This window comes from Colias philodice, chromosome 28, assembly GCF_061535455.1.
Source record: "Colias philodice isolate Cphi_HAF_F1 chromosome 28, ilColPhil1 Martin Lab GWU primary, whole genome shotgun sequence".
NCBI lineage: Eukaryota > Metazoa > Arthropoda > Insecta > Lepidoptera > Pieridae > Colias > Colias philodice.
Window position 1 is genome coordinate 5,012,524 of NC_143113.1, and position 20,704 is coordinate 5,033,227.

The window sequence follows — 20,704 nt, forward strand, 5'->3', positions numbered from 1 at the left end:
CTGTGTCGATCTAGACACAGAAGGATATTAACCTACTTTTTCGTAAAGAAAATTGAAAAGTGAAACAAATGCTTCTATAAAATAGTTAACAAATAGGTCCATAATAACTTTTAATAATTGCTATTATTATGTTATAAGTAATAGTCTTATTGAATACCTACATACATACCTACATTATTAGCCTGTTCAGCTACATCTGTATGTATATTGTATGTTCTCTTTAGCTTCTCTCTCAGTTAAAAGTGGTTAAAATGACAAATATTATCAAATCAATGACTTTATCAGCAAGCTGCAAAGAAACTACGCCTAGTTTGTTAAAAAAAATATAATATTTATTTTTTTACAATCTTGTATTATGGATTTATTTAATACCTATCTTTGTTTCAGGCCTAACAAGTAACAATGTGGAGGCTGGTTTTAACAGCAGCGCTGTTAGCGACCGCGCGGTCAAAGCAGTTACCATCTAATTCAGGTGAATATATCTCAAGTAAAGAAGCTAACATTTACGCCATAGATACAGTTTATATTATTTAACAAACAAATTTTACACAGCTTTGTAATAAGAAAAAAATTAAAATCCCCATAACATACTAGAAAAACTACGGGAAAAAATTACAAAATATATTTTTTTAAGAAAGACGCAAGCAGCAAGCTCTACGCTGAAATTTATTAGTAGCTGTATTCAGAACCTCTTTGTAACTATTTATTTGTAAATAATATGTAAAATCTAAAATATGATTGCCATTTTCACTTTAAAAAGCTTTTTTTACCGCATGCTCTATATTTTATGCGATACAAAACATTCTGAAATTTGAACTTTTTCATACACTTTATTATTAACTATGTACTTACAAAAAATGTATACATCAAAAAACATATAAGTACTAATTTGAAATATAAAAGTACAAATTCAAAAGCTTAAACTTAAGCGTTTCAAATCAATAAAGTAGAATTATTTAAATAGCTTCATAAAACTGTCCTTTCAACCGGTATTATAAATTCCTTAAATTATTCCCGTAAGCGACATAAAATAATAATAAAAACTTAAACATTAAACTACCGTTATAATATTCGTGTCGAAAGAGATGACAAAAAATATTATAAAGTTTAATCTTTATCAGCCCATATACGTTCCCACTGCTGGGACACGGGCCTCCTGTGAGGGTACAGGCCATAATCCACCACGCTGGCCAAGTGCGGGTTTGTAGATGTCACATGTTATTGACCCGTCTGATTAGGGCCCTTCTGGCCTCCTCCACTCAAGCGACAGCTCAAGCTGAGGTTCGTGATCCCCGTCAAGGGGGGACGCCCTTGTGCATGTCGCTACCAGGGTGAACCTTCAGTTCACCCCCGCGTCCGCGTTAAAATGTAGAAGAGCTTCTGGCTAACATTGAGACACCACACAAAAAAAAAAAAAGTTATTGAACTTTTTGGTTCTTTCAACATGGTGTTTTCTTTTACAGATATAAAAGAGGAATACAAAAATAAACTCGACTGGTCTGGTGGCCTGCTTGGTAGCGATCCTGTCTTCCAAGCTAGAGGGTTCGATTCCCACCCAGGGCAAATGTTTGTGTGATGAACATCGTTGTTTGTACACAGATGCCTGGGTAGACACAGATGTCTGGGTTTTCATTATCTATCTTAGTATATATTTAAAAGTAATAATGTATGTTTCAGCCAATTGGTTTCCATAACACAAGCGAAAAGCTTAATATGGGTCAGATAGTGCCGTGTGTGAAAAATGTCCTGAAATATTTTAATAAAAAATTATTACACGACATTAATAACATTTAATGCTTTATATGTATAATAATTAGTTTCCAAACCAATTCATTGTATGATCTATAAATGTTCGATAAGCTTTTGTAGATGTAGTTTACTCTTTCACGCAAAACTGTAAATAAAATAAACCGATTTGATTGCAACTCTGTATGTTAATAGACCATAAGTTACCGGCTAGTTATGATTTTTTTTATAATAGAGCGGGCAACGGAGCAGCCCCCCTAGTCAAGTGGCTTTCTGTTAGCGTACGTAGATACGTTTATCTACAGCCTACGTCAATCTCATACATTCGTAGTCTATTCTATTGAACGCTACGCTAACAGAAAGCCACTTGACTAGGGGGGCAGGTGGGTCACCTAGTGAGGTGATCACCACCGCCCATATGAGCACTCACAAAGTTACCTTTGTGAGCCTGTTACCGACTGTCGAAGGTGTTTAATAAATAAATCAGCACTACATTAACATATAGACTACTTGAAACCGTACTTGAAAGCATCATCAAATCTACCTAAAACTACACAGATATACATATACACAGCTAGACCAGAGCTAATGACCATACAAAGTGACCAGCAAACCAGTCCTTAATGACAAAATAGTCCACAAATAGACACAAAAAGACGCATTGTGATATTCCAATACGAAGGTGGTTGGGGTCAACGCTCCGGCGCCAAGAATTTTAAGGCTATGTTCATTGATGGCAGGAGTGGTGGACGGAGTTTATATTTTTGTATAATGCAATCCGGCAGGAATAGGAACATTGACGTTCCTATTCCTATATATTCCAATCGAATTTGATTAATTCATCAATCAAATTTATTTATTTATTTATGATGCACCAACAGTAACTCAATTTGTAACATTATATAAATAATCGTACATAAAGTCTTAATCTAAATTGGCTACTAATTATAGGTACATACAGCATTACTTGAGAATTGGATTGAATTTAATATTTAATCTAAATAATTATACACAGAAAAAAAAAATGTTAGATGTAGAGCAATGTGAAAACAATATTGTCAAAAATGATTGTAGGAATTCAATAACATTTTTACAGTCATTCAATAACAGTGTCCGTAGAGATAATTTTGATAATTTTTTTCTTGAAAGACCAAAAACCAAATGAACTAATGCACTCAAACTTAAATAATTTTGTATTTACTCTATGCTTATGTGAATCTTATATACGCTTATGTGTTTATATAATGTAAACACATGTGTGTGTGTGTGTGTGTGTGTGTGTAAATATTAACAATATTATGTTGAAAAAACTCTTGGAAAAGTTTATTCATCAACTAGTATGATTTTATATAATCTGTGTTCCTAAAATTAAAATAAACTATAGATAGGTACATTTCAGCCTTTTTTAAATCGCTTCAGCTTATAACCTTACCCGCTCCGCTCATCACCAACCACACAGTGGCTATTTCATATTCTCGACTTGTATTTTTGTTTATCAAGAGTTGAATCGTTATGCATACTGGTTGATACCGTTGCAATGCACGCTCTGTGTTATGTGTATGATTGGAATTATATTTAATGTTTTTTATTAGTGGTTTTATCTCATTAAGTATTATTACCAAACTCATTATATCTGTATTTTGCGATTCATTGAAATCTGGAGCGATAAATAAATGTTTGAGTTTACAAACAAACAAAAATACTTTATTGTGCACCACAGAGAGAAGTACAAGTAAGGACACAATACAATAATTGATAAAATTTAAATTAATATGTAAAAGTTTAAATTAATATGTACATTTAAGTAATAGTTTTAAATATTATTTACGAAAATCTTTGCCATAGACTTCTTCTGGAAGCACCTTTAAATCGTTTCAAAACATAGATTTTTTTTATTTATCATAAATTTCAGACTCAGGTTCAATTGGTTGAATTAATAAATGTCAAAACATTTGAAACGTCGTGAATGAAAATAAATTCGGTTAAGTTTTAATAGGCAGTACATAAGTACTAAAACAGTTAAATCTTAAAATATCGTAAAAAAGTCGTACAAAAATATATACATATTATGTTCTCTACAAAAGAATTCAACGCGCTTCAACCAGAATTTCTTATAACAATAAGGTGAGTCGCTTGTCCTGTCTTCTGTCTGTATAAATTAAAAGGAATCACTACATAGTATATAACAAAGTCGCTTTCTCTGTCCCTATGTCCCTTTGTATGCTTAAATCTTTAAAACTACGCAACGGATTTGGATGCGGTTTTTTTAATAGATAGTGTGATTCAAGAGGAAGGTTTTACTTTTTAGTATATAATTTATTGGGGTTTAGACAAAGCGGGCGAAGCCGCGGGCGGAAAGCTAGTAAATAAATAAAACGAATCACATACAGTACAATTTATAGCCTGGATATAAATTTAATACAATATGTACCACCCGCCCGGACGAAGCTGCTGGCTAAAGCTCGAATGTGCAATGGGTTATCGTGATGATCCTAATACGTTTTTATTTAAGTTAAATTTGTTTTTATTTTTATTTCTTTCTTAAATATGAATAAAATATATTGAGCTCCATTTATTGTTGTTTAAATGTTAAATGATCGGTTTTTAGGCATAAGTCTTACTTATTTTAATTATACATATTTTAAAACTGAAGGCTTTGTTATATTCAGAAAAGAGAGAGTATAATAATTCTAGTATACATATTTAATATTATGTTAAAAGTTAAAACTATCAATAAATAGACATTATTTCTTTATTTTTTACATAAGAGTCGATCATTTACAATATGACATTTGAAGTCAAAGATTTAAAAAAATATTCATCTCGAGACGATCCGTGGCTCAACTAATATTCTTCAATGTATATAGTTTCTTACAACTGTATTTATATTTTTTTTTTATTTTTCACAGAATTACCGAGCACATCAATAGCATCCATAACCGAAACGACCACAGAATGGCCGGGTGCGCTCGCGCCGCTCGACACGCTCGCAGTCGCGTGCGAGAAGGACAACATGCATGTTACCATCTCGCTCGCTACTAACCATGCGAATAGGTGAGTGGCTAACGTTTAGAATTTTGTTAGTGGCTAACGTTTAGAATATGTTATTGTTTAACGTTTAGAATATTTGAATTAGTGGATTAGAATACGTATAATTTGGATACTAAGTAAGGTTCTTTAAAATTGTTTTAAACATAACATAGCCTTCTTGTAAAATGTAGAATTCTCTATAAACAACCTACAGTACAATACTTATTAATACCACTTCGTAATAAATAAATAAATAGTTATTATCCTGAACTAAAACAAGAAGCGGTTGCGGTTTCTTTCTTTATAAATAACCGCTAGACTACTTAACCAATTGTATAGATAATACCTTTGTACTATGTACTTAGTATACATTTAGTAGATAATTAGAAATGCTAATTCTAAATGTTTCGCTTGACTCACAGATAGAATACAATGGTTTGTTAACTTGAAACATGTTATTACAAAACAGTTATTTGACTTGGCCATGAAAATTGAGATTTAAATTATAATAAGTTTAGTATAGAACACATAGATAAAAAATATATTAAAATTTAAAACATAATGAAGAATGTTACTAGGTATGCCAAATCCCTTGAAATTGTGTCTCAGTAAAGCCTGTATGTATACAAATACACTAGTTTTTGTCGTATTCAAAAATACCAAGTAGTTTTGATTTTATACGCATTCAAAGTTTCGAAAAATATCGAGTCCCGCTAATAGTCACGTGACCGCTTGTGACGTCACGTCACAACGCGCCGTACCCGCGCTTAGTATCAAGTCGGCAGCGCTGTAGTAGGTGTTATAGCTTGCGCAGTATTTTGATGGGTTTTCGTCCGCGAATATCGTTAATAGTCCAATAATAGTAATTATTATTCGTTTAATAAAATAACAGTCATGCCAAAGTTTCATCTTTATTTAATAGTTTCTCAAAATATTCTATACGATCTTGCGTTTTTGCACTGCTGATCTCTGAGGTTAATCTTCATTTTCCTGTTGACATTTGAATTTGTGTGGAACTATTCCCTGTTTTTGTTTAATTCTTCCCCCGACCAACTTATATTTTAGTATAGTTCTCCATATCATTCTCAACTTAAAACTAGAAAAAAAGCCATCTACCTATACTAGCCCATACGAGCAGAGCAGAAGAAGCACAGTCTATTATATATTAAAACTTGTATATAAAACAAAGGATAACGCAAAACAGCTGCAATGTTCTCAAAATATTTTTTATTTTATTTTATTTTCTATAGTGGAAAACATACAGAGACAAAGACAGAGATAAGATATAAAACAAAAAAAAAATCTTATTAACTAAAAATACATGAAAATGCGTCCTTATAGTGTTTTCACTGTGAACATATAATATTATTTTTGCCAACACCCAGCAGTAGGAGAGACAAGGAAAAAACCACAAAAGACAATCGTTGATTAATATTTTCATGCGTACATAAAGACGGAGGTAAATTAGGTCTACGTATTTGCAAAATCTTTGCACATTAACATTCTTACATGTTCAATAGCAATTTTTTTACATTCATTTTGTAAGACGAAGAGGAACAAGAAAACATATCAAGATCATTCATATAGGTATTATAAAACTAGACATTCTGTGAAGAGGCACACGAAGACCCATATTGGTTCTGGCGGTAGGTATATGAAATAAGTCTTTTGAGCGTGTTGATCTGGATGGGATGCGATAATTTATTAAGCTAAGAAGTTCTGAACAGGCTATTTCTCCTACGCAGATTTGTAATATGTCATTATAATATGTAGTACTATGTAAGAACACGGAAAATTCTGACACCAAAGGTTTTACACCTCTGACCATTTTTTGTTTACGTCCTTTGCAACTATAAAAAACAACTTATCCGGCGAATTGCTAGTTGTATTTTTACATTTAGGAACAACACATGATTTTCTGGTATTTGGATTGGACATTTTTAAAAGTATTTAATTATAATTTCGACGGCACGGGCGCGCGATCGCTAGCGGACTGATTGAGCGTGTTGTGGTGTGACGTCACACCATCACCGGGCGTTTACAACTTGTTTTACTTCTAAATCGGAAACTAATTGACGTATCGAAGTAATTTTTTCACTAGTATTTTTTATTTTTGACAGAGAATATGGAGTGCTAATAATCAAAATTAGTGAACATTCTCCATTTTGAGATACTTTTCTGATATAATTATTCTATACAATTTTAAAACATACAATAAGAATACAGACATATTAAATCAACGTTGGTAGATACATATTTTCACTGACTCAATTCGTCTAAAATTGCAAGTAGATTTCTAGAATCTATCTTAGAATAGAAAATAGAAATAATAAAATTTCAGTCATTATTGCATATATTATTTACAATTATGTAACTGTTACTAATAAGTGAACTTATCTTTTCCTCATAACAGATCTACGATCGACTAAAAAAAGGTCTTCTAATGAAAACCTTAAAAATCTACACATTATTGTCTTTAATTTATCCTCCTAACCATACTATAAACTGCATTAGGTAAATAAATCACGCTTTAAACCCGTTTATTCCAGTATATACGACTCGTTCAACGGGATAGTGTACCCGGCTGGCCTGGGCTCAAATTCCACGTGTTTACGAGAGTACGTGTCTGCGAGGGGGGATCTACAGTACACCCTGCCACTTAAGGGTTGTAACACTATGAGTACTGATAATGTAAGTATATATTCATTATATTTAATATTACTAGCTTTCCGCCCGCGGCTACGCCCGCGTTTTCAAAGAAAAACCCGCATAGTTCCCGTTCCCGTGCGATTTCCGGGATAAAACCTAGCCTATGTGTTAATCCAAGTTACCTTCTATATGTGTGCAAAATTTCATTGTAATCGGTTCAGTAGTTTTTTCCAAACATACACACTTACACATACATCCATCCTTACAAACTTTCGAATTTATGATATTAGTAGGATATAACTTTATATAGAGATACGCCAATATTTAATACGATAATATTTTTTTTATTATTTTTATTACGAAAACAATAAATGGAGTCTATATATCACTACCGCAATGCAACGACACCTCATATATCAAAGTCGGTCGAGCAGTTTGGGCTGTAGAGCGTGCCAAAGAAAATACATACACACATACTTACATACACTCGAAGAACATAGCCCTTCTTTCAGTCGGATAAAAAAGTAGCTTAAGTTACTCCTTATTATATTATTAGCTATCAGCCTAAGTCTCGTCAAAGTCGGTCGAACCTTTCCAAAGATTAGCGGGAGAAGACAGATTAAAAAATGGTTATTTTAACACTTGATACCTATAGAAGCTCCATATATTTTAAATCACAAGTTAGTTATTAATGATAGGTATTTATTTATTTATTATTAATCTTTGACTTACAGTACAAAACATACCAAAACGCACAAAGATAACAATAATTATTACAAAGTCTGACTTAAAAATAAGGTACAATTAGAGACAAACGATACAATATTAACATTAAATAGGTAAACTTCAGATTTAGCACGTAAGAATTTATTTAACAAATTGAGTGTATGATGGGTGGGTGCACTCCAAGCGGCTCGCGTCCGGAGCAGGCTCTCCGCGAACAGCGGCCGCGAGCCACTGCACGATTGATGCCACTGCACGGAGCAGCTCGGTGCCCACACACCACAGGCCCCCAGTGTCACGGGATTGTCAATTTTAAAGATAAAACGTCTATGTTAAGGCTTTTGCCTTAATTTTTCAGATGTATAATAAACTCGTAAATAAATTAAGACAACATTAACTAAATAATTTTCATGAATATTTAAATATTTATGTATGTGTAAAAATTGCAACGAAAAACATGACTAACTAATTATAAAAAAATAGGAAATGATTTTTAATAGAGGTCGTTTTTAATTGAGCGAAATAAATTAAAATATTTTAAGATATCAAAATAAAATTGACCTCTATGTTATCGAATTATTCAAATATATTTATAATTAACTTTCCCCCGCGGCTTCGCCCGCGTTTTCAAATAAAAACCCGCATAGTTCCCGTTCCCGTGGGATTTCCGGGATAAAAACTATCCTATGTGTTAATCCAAGTTATCCTCTATATGTGTTCTAAATTTCATAGCAATCGGTTCAGTAGTATTTGCGTGAAAGAGTAACAAACACACACACACACACACACACATCCTCACAAACTTTCGCATTTATAATATTAGTAGGATTTAACGACATTATTTTGGATAAAATAAAAATCCACGAGTCAACGGAGTCTACCGTTTTGTTCGAACTAAAATACATACACTAACAAATTGAAAATTGAAATACATTCTTAACTAGATTTCCGCCCGCGGCTTCGCCCGCGTTTGCAAAGGAAAACCCACATAGTTCCCGTTCCCGTGGGATTTCCGGGATAAAAACTATCCTATGTGTTAATCCAAGTTACCCTCTATATGTGTGCTAAAAATTTCATTGTAATCGGTTCAGTAGTTTTTACGTGAAAGAGTAACAAACATCCATACATCCATACATCCATACATCCATACATCCATACATCCTTACAAACTTTCGCCTTTATAATATATATTAGAATATTAGAATTAGATATTAGATTTGTTAGTATTAAAAGCAATAATAAGTATATGATAGTAATAACTTATTTAATTCTAAGTGCATGAATTTATTATAACCGTAGACATGTAATATGTTTAGGTTTATAGCATTCAAATAAGAATTTTTTATGGAATAATTAAAATTCGTTCCCCAAGTCGAACTCGTGTCTTTCGCCTAAATAGTAAATACAGTACATATATTTCAACCATAGACACGCTATTTCAACTTTACCACGTTAAAAAGTAATTTAAACGCACTAAACCGTAAAAAAAATATAGCAATTATGTCCAAGCGTCTAAAAAGCAGCAGACCCTAACCAAAGGGTCCAGGACTAAACAATGGGGAGATGACGTCATATCCGTTTATCAATTTGGAAGGAAGTCAATGTGTGCTGTGAATTCATAATCGATATCGATTGGAACATTGATTATTATCGGAATAAGCGGAATAGAAATTGGTCAAGTGCGAGTCGGGTTCGCGAAACTGAGGGTTCCGTGCCAATAAAATAACAATATGTTCACCCATCCAATTTATGATCGTGTTAAACATTGCTCAACTGCGATTTTTAAGCTATTGCTTAGCTTTTATCTCAGACTGAGCGCGGCGACCGAATGTAAAAATTCCGACGAAAAACCTAACACCCCCCACTCCAACCGGCACAGCGATGCTATGCTATGCAATAGCTTTACCGCGGCAGTCCTCGAGTGCCACACGTAATTTTTTATTATTTGTTGTTAGCGATAACAGAAATAAATCATCTCTGAAAATTTCAACTGCTTAGGAACCGATACAGCCTATTGTGACAGACAGATAGACAAACGGACACTGAACAGTGCTGTCTCAAATAGAGTAATAGAGTCCCGTTTAACCGTTTGACGTTTGTGTACGGAACCCTAAAAAACACTTTAATAAATAACGAAGAAAGGTATCTAATAAATTTCTTTTATTTCGTTGAAAAACCATACCATCGAAAAGTTATCGAACTTTTACCAAACGAAAAAGGAAACCAATTAAAAATAACACTAATATTAAAATTAAAAACAAACAAATATGGAGTTTATAAAACATAAAATTAATAAATACGTTTCTCGCAAATGACCAGTCTATTCAATATGCAAAGAGACCAAAACCCACGCCTCCACACAAGGCTGTTGAAAGGTCTCATGAAGTCATGACGTTTTTTTTTCCCACCAATAACTTTGACATTTACCTGCACAGACTATAAATTGCAATTGAATATAAGTGGTGGTTTGGGCGCCTAGTTTTTGGTATTTGTCTTTGGCTCAAATAATATAAAACTATACTAGTATCTGTGCGCCTGTGGTATCTATACTTATTACTTTTATAATATAACACTAAAAAGTTTGTTTGTTTAACGTGCTAATCTCAGGAACTACTGGACCGATTTCAAAAAATATTTCACTGTTGGATATGTATTTGATTTCTGTGTGTACACGGGTCGGACTGCTTGTAGTTAATGCAAATAAATTGAACATTCATGTTGAATGTGCTAATCAATTCACATATTATACCCAAAAATAGGGACATATGTTCAACAGCTAACATATATTTAAGTCAAAAAGAGCAGAATTCAATAATACCTACATATTAGGTATTATATTATCTGTGGTAATACCTTAAAAATCAGTATCAAGTAATTAATCTATATTTCGCGCCAAAGCGTTTAACATACCATAAACTGAACTAGATTAAATGCGTTGGTTTGGCGCCAATTTTATCAACACAGAATATTACAAATTCGTACACATTCGTGTCGAAATATTAATCTTGTCAGAGATTATAACAAATATAGAGACGTTATGAATTTCAGAATTAACAGTTATAGCTTTAATGTGAACATCAAATGATGAATCTCTTGTAAAATTCGCACATCATGGCTTAGGAATCAATGAACCTTTATATTTTGTAGATAGAGCGTCATCTTGGAACGTCTCTATAATATATAGAGTCTATATACTATAATATTACCTCAGAATGTACTAAAAACATGCATAAAGAGGTGAAATATGTTTTTTATTTAATAGGTACATACCTACTTTATATACTTACTACTACTATATACATACTTACTTTCTTAATCTGAACTGAAGGTATATTGTTTCTATTAAATTAATATTTGAAGATCAAGACTAATTACTAAGACACAGTATTAGGGTTCCATAGGCTCTGAACTGTTGGAAAAAAGAATAACACTCAATTAAGTTTCTCAATGTCAGAAATTAAAATTACGCTAAGACCAACAGGAGCGGAGCCACGCGGGTGAAACCGCGGAGCGCAGCTAGTTAGATAACTCGTTACTAGTTACTAGTTAGATATAAAATTAAATAAACAAAGCACTTTACCTATCGGAAATAGCCAGTAAACAGACAAAATTTGTCACCTTGTAAAGTCAACATTACCAAAACTATTTCGTTAATCCTTTTGTTGTTTCTATATTTGTTTTACTTCAATATGTTAACAGCTTAAATGTGTACCGTTAGCAAATTAGAACAAAAAATATTTAAAATGTGACACCTTAATAAAAGTATCTGACAATATAATATTTGAAAGAGCTGTTTGGTTAGGATCTGTTGTTTGTTCTTTCTTCTTAGGTGTGATAGTGTTATTTTTTAATAGAAAGCTTTTTTTATAACAATAAAAGTGTGTTTTGTGTCTAAGGAACAATAAAAAATTATGTTTTTGACATAGAATAGTAGATATGGATTATGGGCTATGTCAATTTTCTTTTATATTTTTGTGTAGGTATACACAAAGTTTTCTATAATCGATCCTGAAAAATGATTCGCTATGTGCTAGTAATAAGTTTAAATTAGACTTCACAATTCACTTTGTATGTCAAATATAGAGTACAAGTATAACTCTTTTATTATTCTACAAATAAGCTAAGCTTAATTTTTTACGTTTTTATCGATTTTTTGTTTTTGGATACTGTTCTCCTCAATCCTCTTCACGGATTAGATAGATTGATTGAATTGAAATTGAAATATGATGAAGAATATACAATAATCTAAGTTTGACGCTGATCTTAATAAAAACATTTTTTACGGTTATTATTGCACGCTCCAGTCATATCTACGTCATTTAGCAAATTACATCATCAATGATTAAAATCATTACACAATATACATGTTCAGTCACAAATGTCAGAACTATGACACGGTGTTTCCTTGACAGACTTACGAACAAAATATATGTATTAGTCATTCATTCCACGCGCTTCCGTGAGCGGCATGTAGGTTAGAGCGGACTGTGGGGTAAAATAGCTTGTAATGATAGATACTAATATCTATTAAAAAGTTAAAATATCAAACTCAAACATTTATTTATTCAATTAGACTTCTTTTAAGAGTTTATTTTGTACGCACTATAGTCTCAGAAACTAATGATCCGATTTGAAAAATTATTTCGAGTGCTATAGAGATTCTTTTCTCGAAAGGCGATTTATCCTAAACCTAATACCAATAGGAGAGGAGCAATGTGGCTAAAACTGCGAGGCACAGCTAGTATAATATATTCTTTTTCTTTTGAGGGATGGCTATAGTTTTTTAAGCTATTGCATAGCTTCTATCGCAAGCCTTGAGCGCGGGGACCGAATCCAGAAATTCCGTAACGAAATAACCTCACGCTTCCCACTCCGACGGACACGGAGGTGTGGTTTGAAGGCATAGCATGCAATAGCTTTACCGCGGCAATCCCCGAGTGCCACACGTCTTTTTTTATTATCACGCTAATACCAATAGGAGTAGAGGAATGCGGGTAAAACCACTGAACATGGCTAATTTTGGTACTTAATTATATTTGTATTATTTATTTCAGGAGGACGGCACGGTCGAATACTACAACAACATAATAGTTCAACCACATTTGCGCCTTGTGACTGGCCAGGGGCGAGGTTACCATGTTCGCTGCAAGTACCGGAGGAGGGACCTCACGTTGTATCACTTGCATAGACCGCATGCTGATCGACTCACTGCGAATGGTTTTGATAAGTGAGTTTATAGTAACCAGATTGTAGAATAGCTGTTAAAACATAAGATAAAAGATTATTGAGGAGAGATAGGTCACGCAACATTCGATTAAAAATGGACAAGTAAAAATGTGTAAATAGATTAATAACTAGGGACAATTCTAGCTAATTAACCACATTTCAACGTGCACCTCCCGGAGCGTTGTTAGATAGATAGATAGATAGATAGATAAAACGTTTATTCATAGAACACAATCACACTTACAAATAAAACACAAAAGATAAAAAACAGTAAACAATACAGAAAACACTCATACACACAGAAATATTAAAAGTATAACAATTAAACCATTAATGTGCACTGCGTTCTACGAACAGGCCTTGGCTCAGCATAAATGTCTGAGTTTTTTAAAGAAACCCGGACGCTGATATTCTGCCAATGCCTCTTGAGGGCAGAAAATTAAAATAAACTTAAATAAATGGATAGCAAGGGAGATAAAGGTTAAATATTTATAAAATTATAGTATACAATATCAATAAACATATAGGTACACAAATGAAAGGGAAATACACAATATAAGAATAAGAAATAATAATAAACTTCAGGAACCAACAAGCATTCCACAGACCACAGAAGGTGTAGATAACTCTGTGGGCTTACGCCTTACGGCGGAAAGACTGTGCAAATGAACAAAAATAAACTAAGAAAAATTAAATAAATATATCAAAATTATGGAACTGATTTTTGTATTCCTAGAAGGTAGTCTCGATAGACAGTTTTGAATCTTGATTTACAACAAATGTTGCGTATGGGCGGAGGAATGTCGTTCCAACATTTTGTTGCACAGTACTTGAAACTGCCGCGGAAAGCCATTGTTCTATGTTTTGGAATAGATAAAGTATTGGTACCGAATCTAATTGGGTTACAACCACAATCCTTTCGCCACGTTAGCTTGTCAAACAAGTAAGCAGGGCGTTTGGTCTTCAAAAGGTCAAATAGAAAGCAAGCCAGATATAATTTTTGTCTACCTTTCATATTCAGAATATTTGATGAATTCAGAAACGGAGTGATGTGAGATCTAGGTGGAACATTGAAACAATATCTGATGCAAGCATTCTGTATTCTTTGAATCAAATGTTGTGATCGCTGAAGAAGGCATGGCCCATAGGTGTTTATACAATAATTGAGTTTAGAAAGAACAATTGATTCGCACAAAAGTAGACGAAGATCAGTGGTTATGAAAGGACGAAGTTTGTAAATCACTTTCAAACGATAAAAGCAGTTACGAACAGTGTCCAGCACATGACTTTCGAAATTAAGATTGTTGTCAAAAAGTAGCCCTAAGTTTTTAGCCTCATCTACTTCAACGATTGGAATGTTGTCTATACATAAGGATAAACACAAATCTTTGATGGATCTCACCTGCCGCTTCGAACCAATTACCATAAATTTGGACTTGTTGGGGTTTAGTATCAATGAGTTCTTAGAAGCCCATGTAGAAACACGATCCAAGTCCTGCGACAACCCATTTAAACACTCCGAAGGATTATCACGACTTATTGGCGCGTACACCTGCAAATCGTCCGCGTAAAGGTGATAATTTGAATGTTTAATACACTCAGTTATGTCCGCAGCGTAGATGGTGAAGAGAAGGGGCCCAAGGATTGAACCTTGTGGAACACCGCGCGCAACCGACAGTACCGATGAAAAAGAAGATGTACCATCATTTTTTGTGATGACAACCTTCTGAGCGCGATGGGTGAGATAGCTTTCGAACCACTGAAGCGATGAGTCATTGAAGCCATAATAGGAAAGTTTACTAATCAAGAGGGATAAATTTAGAGAGTCAAAAGCACGTGAAAAATCGAGGAGTGTAAGTATAGATGCACTACCACTATCCTGGGTAGACAGGATATCATCAACTACCTTCAACAAAGCAGTACTAGTACTACGAGACTTTCTGAAGCCAGATTGGAGTTCCGGTAATATGTTATTTTTTTCACAGTACTCAACTACCTGATTGTAAACAATTTTTTCCAATAATTTGGAAAGATACGGGAGAATACTAATAGGCCTAAGATCTTTAAGTTCTGTGGGATTATTAGATTTAGGAAGTGGGCGAACAAGAGCCAATTTCCATTGTTAGCCAATCTTCTTAAAATATCATTCATGTAAAAACTTTTTTTAAATATCATTTATTTTTATAAAGGGCCACTAAAATGTAACATCGCTTCCAAGACGAATCGGATAAAAAATACGTTTTAAAACACATATAAATAAATATGTACAAACAATTATATCTCAATACGATTTTCTTAATATTTCCAGTGATGAATACGATGAAGAGTCCGGTCTGTTGCCCTCCGTCACGATGAAGATTTTCAAAGGCGATCCCCAAGACAAACAGGTTAGAATAGATAGAAGAATTTTTCTTTTATCTATTTTTAAGTCATTTATGGAAATAAAACCGGCCAAGTGCGAGTCAGACGGCCACACCGAGGGCTCTTTAAATTTATGCTTATGGTATTTTTTCCTTTATGAATGATATAAGACGTTGAATTTAAATACATATATTCCTTTTGAGCTTCGGAACTATAAAAATTACAATTTTTTAGCCTACCTACTTATAAAAATGAATCAATCGAATTTCGTTCACCAGTGGAACGCTGCATCTTCTCTTATATATAAAAATGAATCGCAAAATGTGTTGGTAAGCGCATAACTCGAGAACGGCTGAACCGATTTCGATAATTCTTTTTTTATTATATTTCTTGAAGTACGAGGATGGTTTTTATGTAGAGAAAACGTAAATATGTAACGTAAATATGTAACGGGCGAAGCCGGGGCGGACCGCTAGTAGACTATATTTTTTTTCAGATTTCTCTCTACATATATACTATATTTTGTTAGATTTCTCATAAATAACCATAAATTTACAACACTTTCCAGGTGGCATCAAACGTGCGTATAGGTGACACGCTAACTCTAGTAGTGTCTTTGGAAAAACAGCGCAAATATGGTCTATTGGTGTCCGAGTGTTCTGTGCGAGACGGGCTTGGCTGGGCTGAACAGAGTCTGATTGCGAATGATGGGTGAGTTATATTACAACAAAATACAACACGGTTCAATTACAATGCAATACACAATATATCATTTATACTAATATTATAAAGAGGAAAGGTTTGTATGTATGTATGGTTTTCACGCATAAACTACTGGACCGATTTTGATGAAATTTGGAAAATAATCTTTAGACCCTGAGAAAGAACATAGGCTACCTTTTATTGCGAAATATGTACCACGGGTGAAGCCGGGGCGGACCGCTAGTAATTATAATTCAATACAATAAAACACAACACGACATCATGCATTGCAATACAAAACAACACAGGACATGACAATACAAGTGTGATAACTGATAACACAACAACGCGGCATTATACAATGCAACGTAACACAACACAACGTGGCATAATATAACGACATGCAACGTAAGGTAACACAAGAAAACGCGACACAGCACAGCACAACACAACACGATACAACACATCAAGATACAACCCGGATCCACACAAAGTAAACACTTTACATCAAGACGCAACGCAACACAACATAATATGTGTTCAAATCGATTTATCTTCACATCACTCCTGTGACATTTGGCACGCACATGCCAATTTAGTAGATTAATCTTTATAGATAACTGATGATGACTGTATTAGTGATGATGTTAATTATTTATATATATATAAACCATTCCTACCATTACTGTTTAGCCAATGCGATATATTAGGTATATATGCGATTATATTATCATACTAATTACTGTGCACCGCATTTTACCCGCACTGCTCCGCTCCTGTTGGTCTTAGCGTGATGATTTATTATAGCCTATAACCTTCCTCGATAAATGGGATTAAAACTGATAGATACCGGTGTTAGATAGCCCATTTATCGAGGAAGACCATAAGCTATATAACGTCACTCTAAGATCAACAAAAGCGGAGCACTGCGGGTAAAACCGCGGGAAACAGCTAGTATTAATATAGTAATAGAAGATGATATTAATAATAGCTAAAATAATCTCTCCCCAGCTGCCCTCTAGAAACGGAGATAATGGGCCTGTTCCAATACAGCCGCGGCTCACAAGAAGCCCGCGTGGCGTTCCCCGCGCACCGCTTCCCGTACACCGCTAGTGTGTACTACACTTGCGAAGTGAAACTGTGCGATCTGAATCATCCTACTGATTGTGTGAGTTTTGTTTATAGTACTTGTGTGAGTTTTGTTTATAGTACTTGTGTGAGTTTTACTGTTTATTGTAGAGATTGTGTGAGTTTTTAATCATACAAACTAGCTTTCCGGCTACAAAATATTGTACTTCGTGAATTTTAGTATTATGTCAATTATATATTTCAGCAATAAATGTATTTAGAAACCTTTATTTCATTTTTAAAAGCCTACCAATGCAAAGCAATGACACTTATTTAATTATGTATTCGTGTTTTTTTTCCTCCGTTTATAAGTAGTTCCTTGTCTGTTTTTAATTCAAAACGTCTGTGTTTAATTCAGTAACAAAAAAAACATTATTTACCGATTTAAATATCTTTTTTTTTTTATTGTACAATAGGGGAGCGCTTGGCCACAATCTCGCCTGATAGTAAGCTGAGATGTGGCCTAAGATGGAGCGCGCTTCCCTAAAATGTACCTGTTCACTCTCCTCTTGAAGACCTCCAAATTGTACTCGTCGGGGAACCTTCAACGATAGAATCCTTCAACGATAGATAGCCTAATAATTACTCTTGGGACTATTAACTATTTTTTTAAAGAACTATACACAAAATAACCAACACAGATGCTTTATTTGAAATTTAAAAAAAAAATTCAACCAACATCGATAATTCCTTCACCATTAAAAATCTATTCCTTACACATAACTTATTCTTAACAGGAGCCATGTTCTCACAAGCGAACACGTCGTGACACAAGTGAAGGTGCACCCGCCACTGTGGAAGTGTTCTCCGGTCTCTATGTGAATGAGGCTGATTCGCCTGATAATGATGATGTTGTTAGTGAGAAGGTGAGTTTGTGAGTTGGTGTGTTGTGAGTTGTGAGTTTATGATGTACTAGCTTTCCGCCCGCGGCTTCGCCCGCGTTCTCAAAGAAAACCCCGCATATATCCCGTTCCCGTGAGATTTCCAGTAATGAGATATTGTGAGAGATGGTGTGTACAATTAATTGCTGTTCATAGTGTTGTTACACTCCTTAATATGATGACTTATAAGTTATAACATATTAATAATTAAAGACTTATTTCTCTAATTTACAGAAAGAAGACGAAATCTGCATATCGCAACGCAACTTCGCAATCGGTATATGCGTGGCTGGTGTCATTCTTATGATATGTGTTATCGCCGCCATTGCTTTCATTCTAGCTAGACGACGTAACCCCAAAACTTATTCGAGAACTGGCAGCTCATTATACAGTGGGCCCTACACAAACACCGGCTATTCACACACAAGCTAAATAAAAATGTGAATTATAATAACAATGTTCGTGCATTTTTAATTCGTTTATCGTGTCTATTCGTCTCTAGAATCTGTGACAATCAAGTGACATGTGTAAAATGTCAGTTTGAAAAATGGCGCCAATTTTGACGTTTTTAGTTTTAGTGAAACAACGAATATTTAAACTTAAATACTTATTATATCGGCCATTTATATATGTACTACAGTTGTGTACGCAACACTTCAGTCATATTATAAGATTTATGAGTATAGTTATTTTAGGCTAACTACCACGAAAAATACCCATATAATATTTCGACGCCCCCCGCGAATAATCCGGTAATGACCTATTACGGGGTTCTTCATGTTATGCGTTTTTCGGCATCTAGAAGTTAAAATACACCATGTAAATTTTTTTCAGAATTTTTCTATCTTTATTTACGAAGATATAAAAAACTACGCGTTTATTCCATAAAATAACATTAAAATGTATTTGAAACGAATAATATGGTTTTAGATCTTTACGAAAAATAATATCAATATGATTTGACAGTAAACGTTGTTACGATATTATTCAGGTAAAAAGTTTTCTAAATTATTTAATTAAGTGCTAGTACAGGCTTATTCGGGGTTTTATTAAGAAATCGATTTCCCGCTACTTTCATTATGGAGTGCAAGTATGCAAGGTATTTTTTTAAACACTCTTTCTATTACTGAGCAAATGATTTACACAGCCTTAGAAAAAATTAAAAGAGATGAAAGTTTGATAGATAAACGAGGCAGGCATCAGAATAGACCACATCGAAACCTTCATCTTCATCTTCATTAGATGCTGGTCGTCCGACTCAGGTTCTACCTGCTGGCCAAAATAAGCCCCCATCAGTATGGCTTCATGCCACAGAGGAGCACCGACGACGCCCTCTATAGACTAGTTAGCCACATCAGAAATAAGAGGGAGGAGAAGAAGATTTCTGTTGTGGTATCTCTAGACATAGAGGGAGCCTTCGACAGCGCCTGGTGGCCAGCCATAAAGGTGCGGTTGGCCGAAGTTGGGTGTCCGGGGAACGTTAGGCGGGTGATCAGCAGATACCTGAGTGGAAGAGGTGTGAAAGTTAGGTATGCGGGTGTGGAAGTGAGTAGAGAGACCAACAAGGGGTGCGTGCAGGGTTCCATAGGTGGGCCGCTCCTGTGGGACCTCTTGCTGGATCCTCTGCTGTGGATGTTAGAGGAGATGGATGTGTTTTGTCAGGCTTTTGCCGACGATATTGTGCTAGTGTTTGATGGAGATACTGCTTTAGAAGTAGAGACGAAGGCAAACTGCACATTGAGGAAAATTGACGAATGGGGTGTCAGAAATAAACAAAAATTCGCGCCACACAAGACATGTGCCCTGCTCTCGACACGAAAATTAAAATTTGACAGGCCACGACTTGTAATGGGGAGTGTGGACATCCAATATTTCGAAAGTATTAAGATACTGGGCCTTACTATATTGATGGCGGCCTGACGCCCATGTCGGGAGCGTTTGCAAAAAGGCAATCGCCCGTTATAAGCTATTAGCAAGAGCAGCTAAAGTAAGTTGGGGGCTTAACCCCCAAGTAGTTAAGACTATATATATCGCAGTTATATAACCGACTATATTGTATGCATCAGCAGCGTGGGCACCCAAAGCGGAAAAGATGTGGGTCCAAAAGAGGCTTAACACCGTTCAACGGGGTTTTGCCCAGAAGATCTGCAGAGCATATCGGACTGTCTCTGAACTCTGCGATGCTGTTGGCTGGGATTCTCCCTCTTGACCTCAGGATACTCGAAGCTTCGAGGCTTTATGAGATCAAGAGGGGTGTG

At 34.6% G+C, this 20,704-nt stretch overlaps 1 protein-coding gene across 1 annotated transcript; it reads left to right on the plus strand.

The window, feature by feature from the left end:
- Nucleotides 1–402: 402 nt before the first annotated feature.
- pio (zona pellucida domain-containing protein piopio) lies at nt 403–18,903 on the plus strand. The gene is made up of 9 exons (XM_089712287.1): nt 403–472; nt 4,656–4,800; nt 7,326–7,467; nt 13,203–13,375; nt 15,683–15,761; nt 16,304–16,446; nt 17,449–17,605; nt 18,303–18,431; nt 18,681–18,903. The coding sequence occupies exons 1-9, from the start codon at nt 403–405 to the stop codon at nt 18,876–18,878; spliced, it is 1,236 nt and encodes a 411-aa protein (XP_089568413.1). The 3' UTR covers nt 18,879–18,903.
- Nucleotides 18,904–20,704: the final 1,801 nt, after the last annotated feature.

Excerpts from the sequence above, each read along its gene's own strand:
- pio (XM_089712287.1), top strand. The coding sequence starts at position 403 with ATGTGGAGGCTGGTTTTAACAGCAGCGCTGTTAGCGACCGCGCGGTCA. Across the intron at positions 4,801-7,325 it reads GCTACTAACCATGCGAATAG|TATATACGACTCGTTCAACG; the intron begins GTGAGTGGCTAA and ends CGTTTATTCCAG. Across the intron at positions 15,762-16,303 it reads GCGATCCCCAAGACAAACAG|GTGGCATCAAACGTGCGTAT; the intron begins GTTAGAATAGAT and ends AACACTTTCCAG.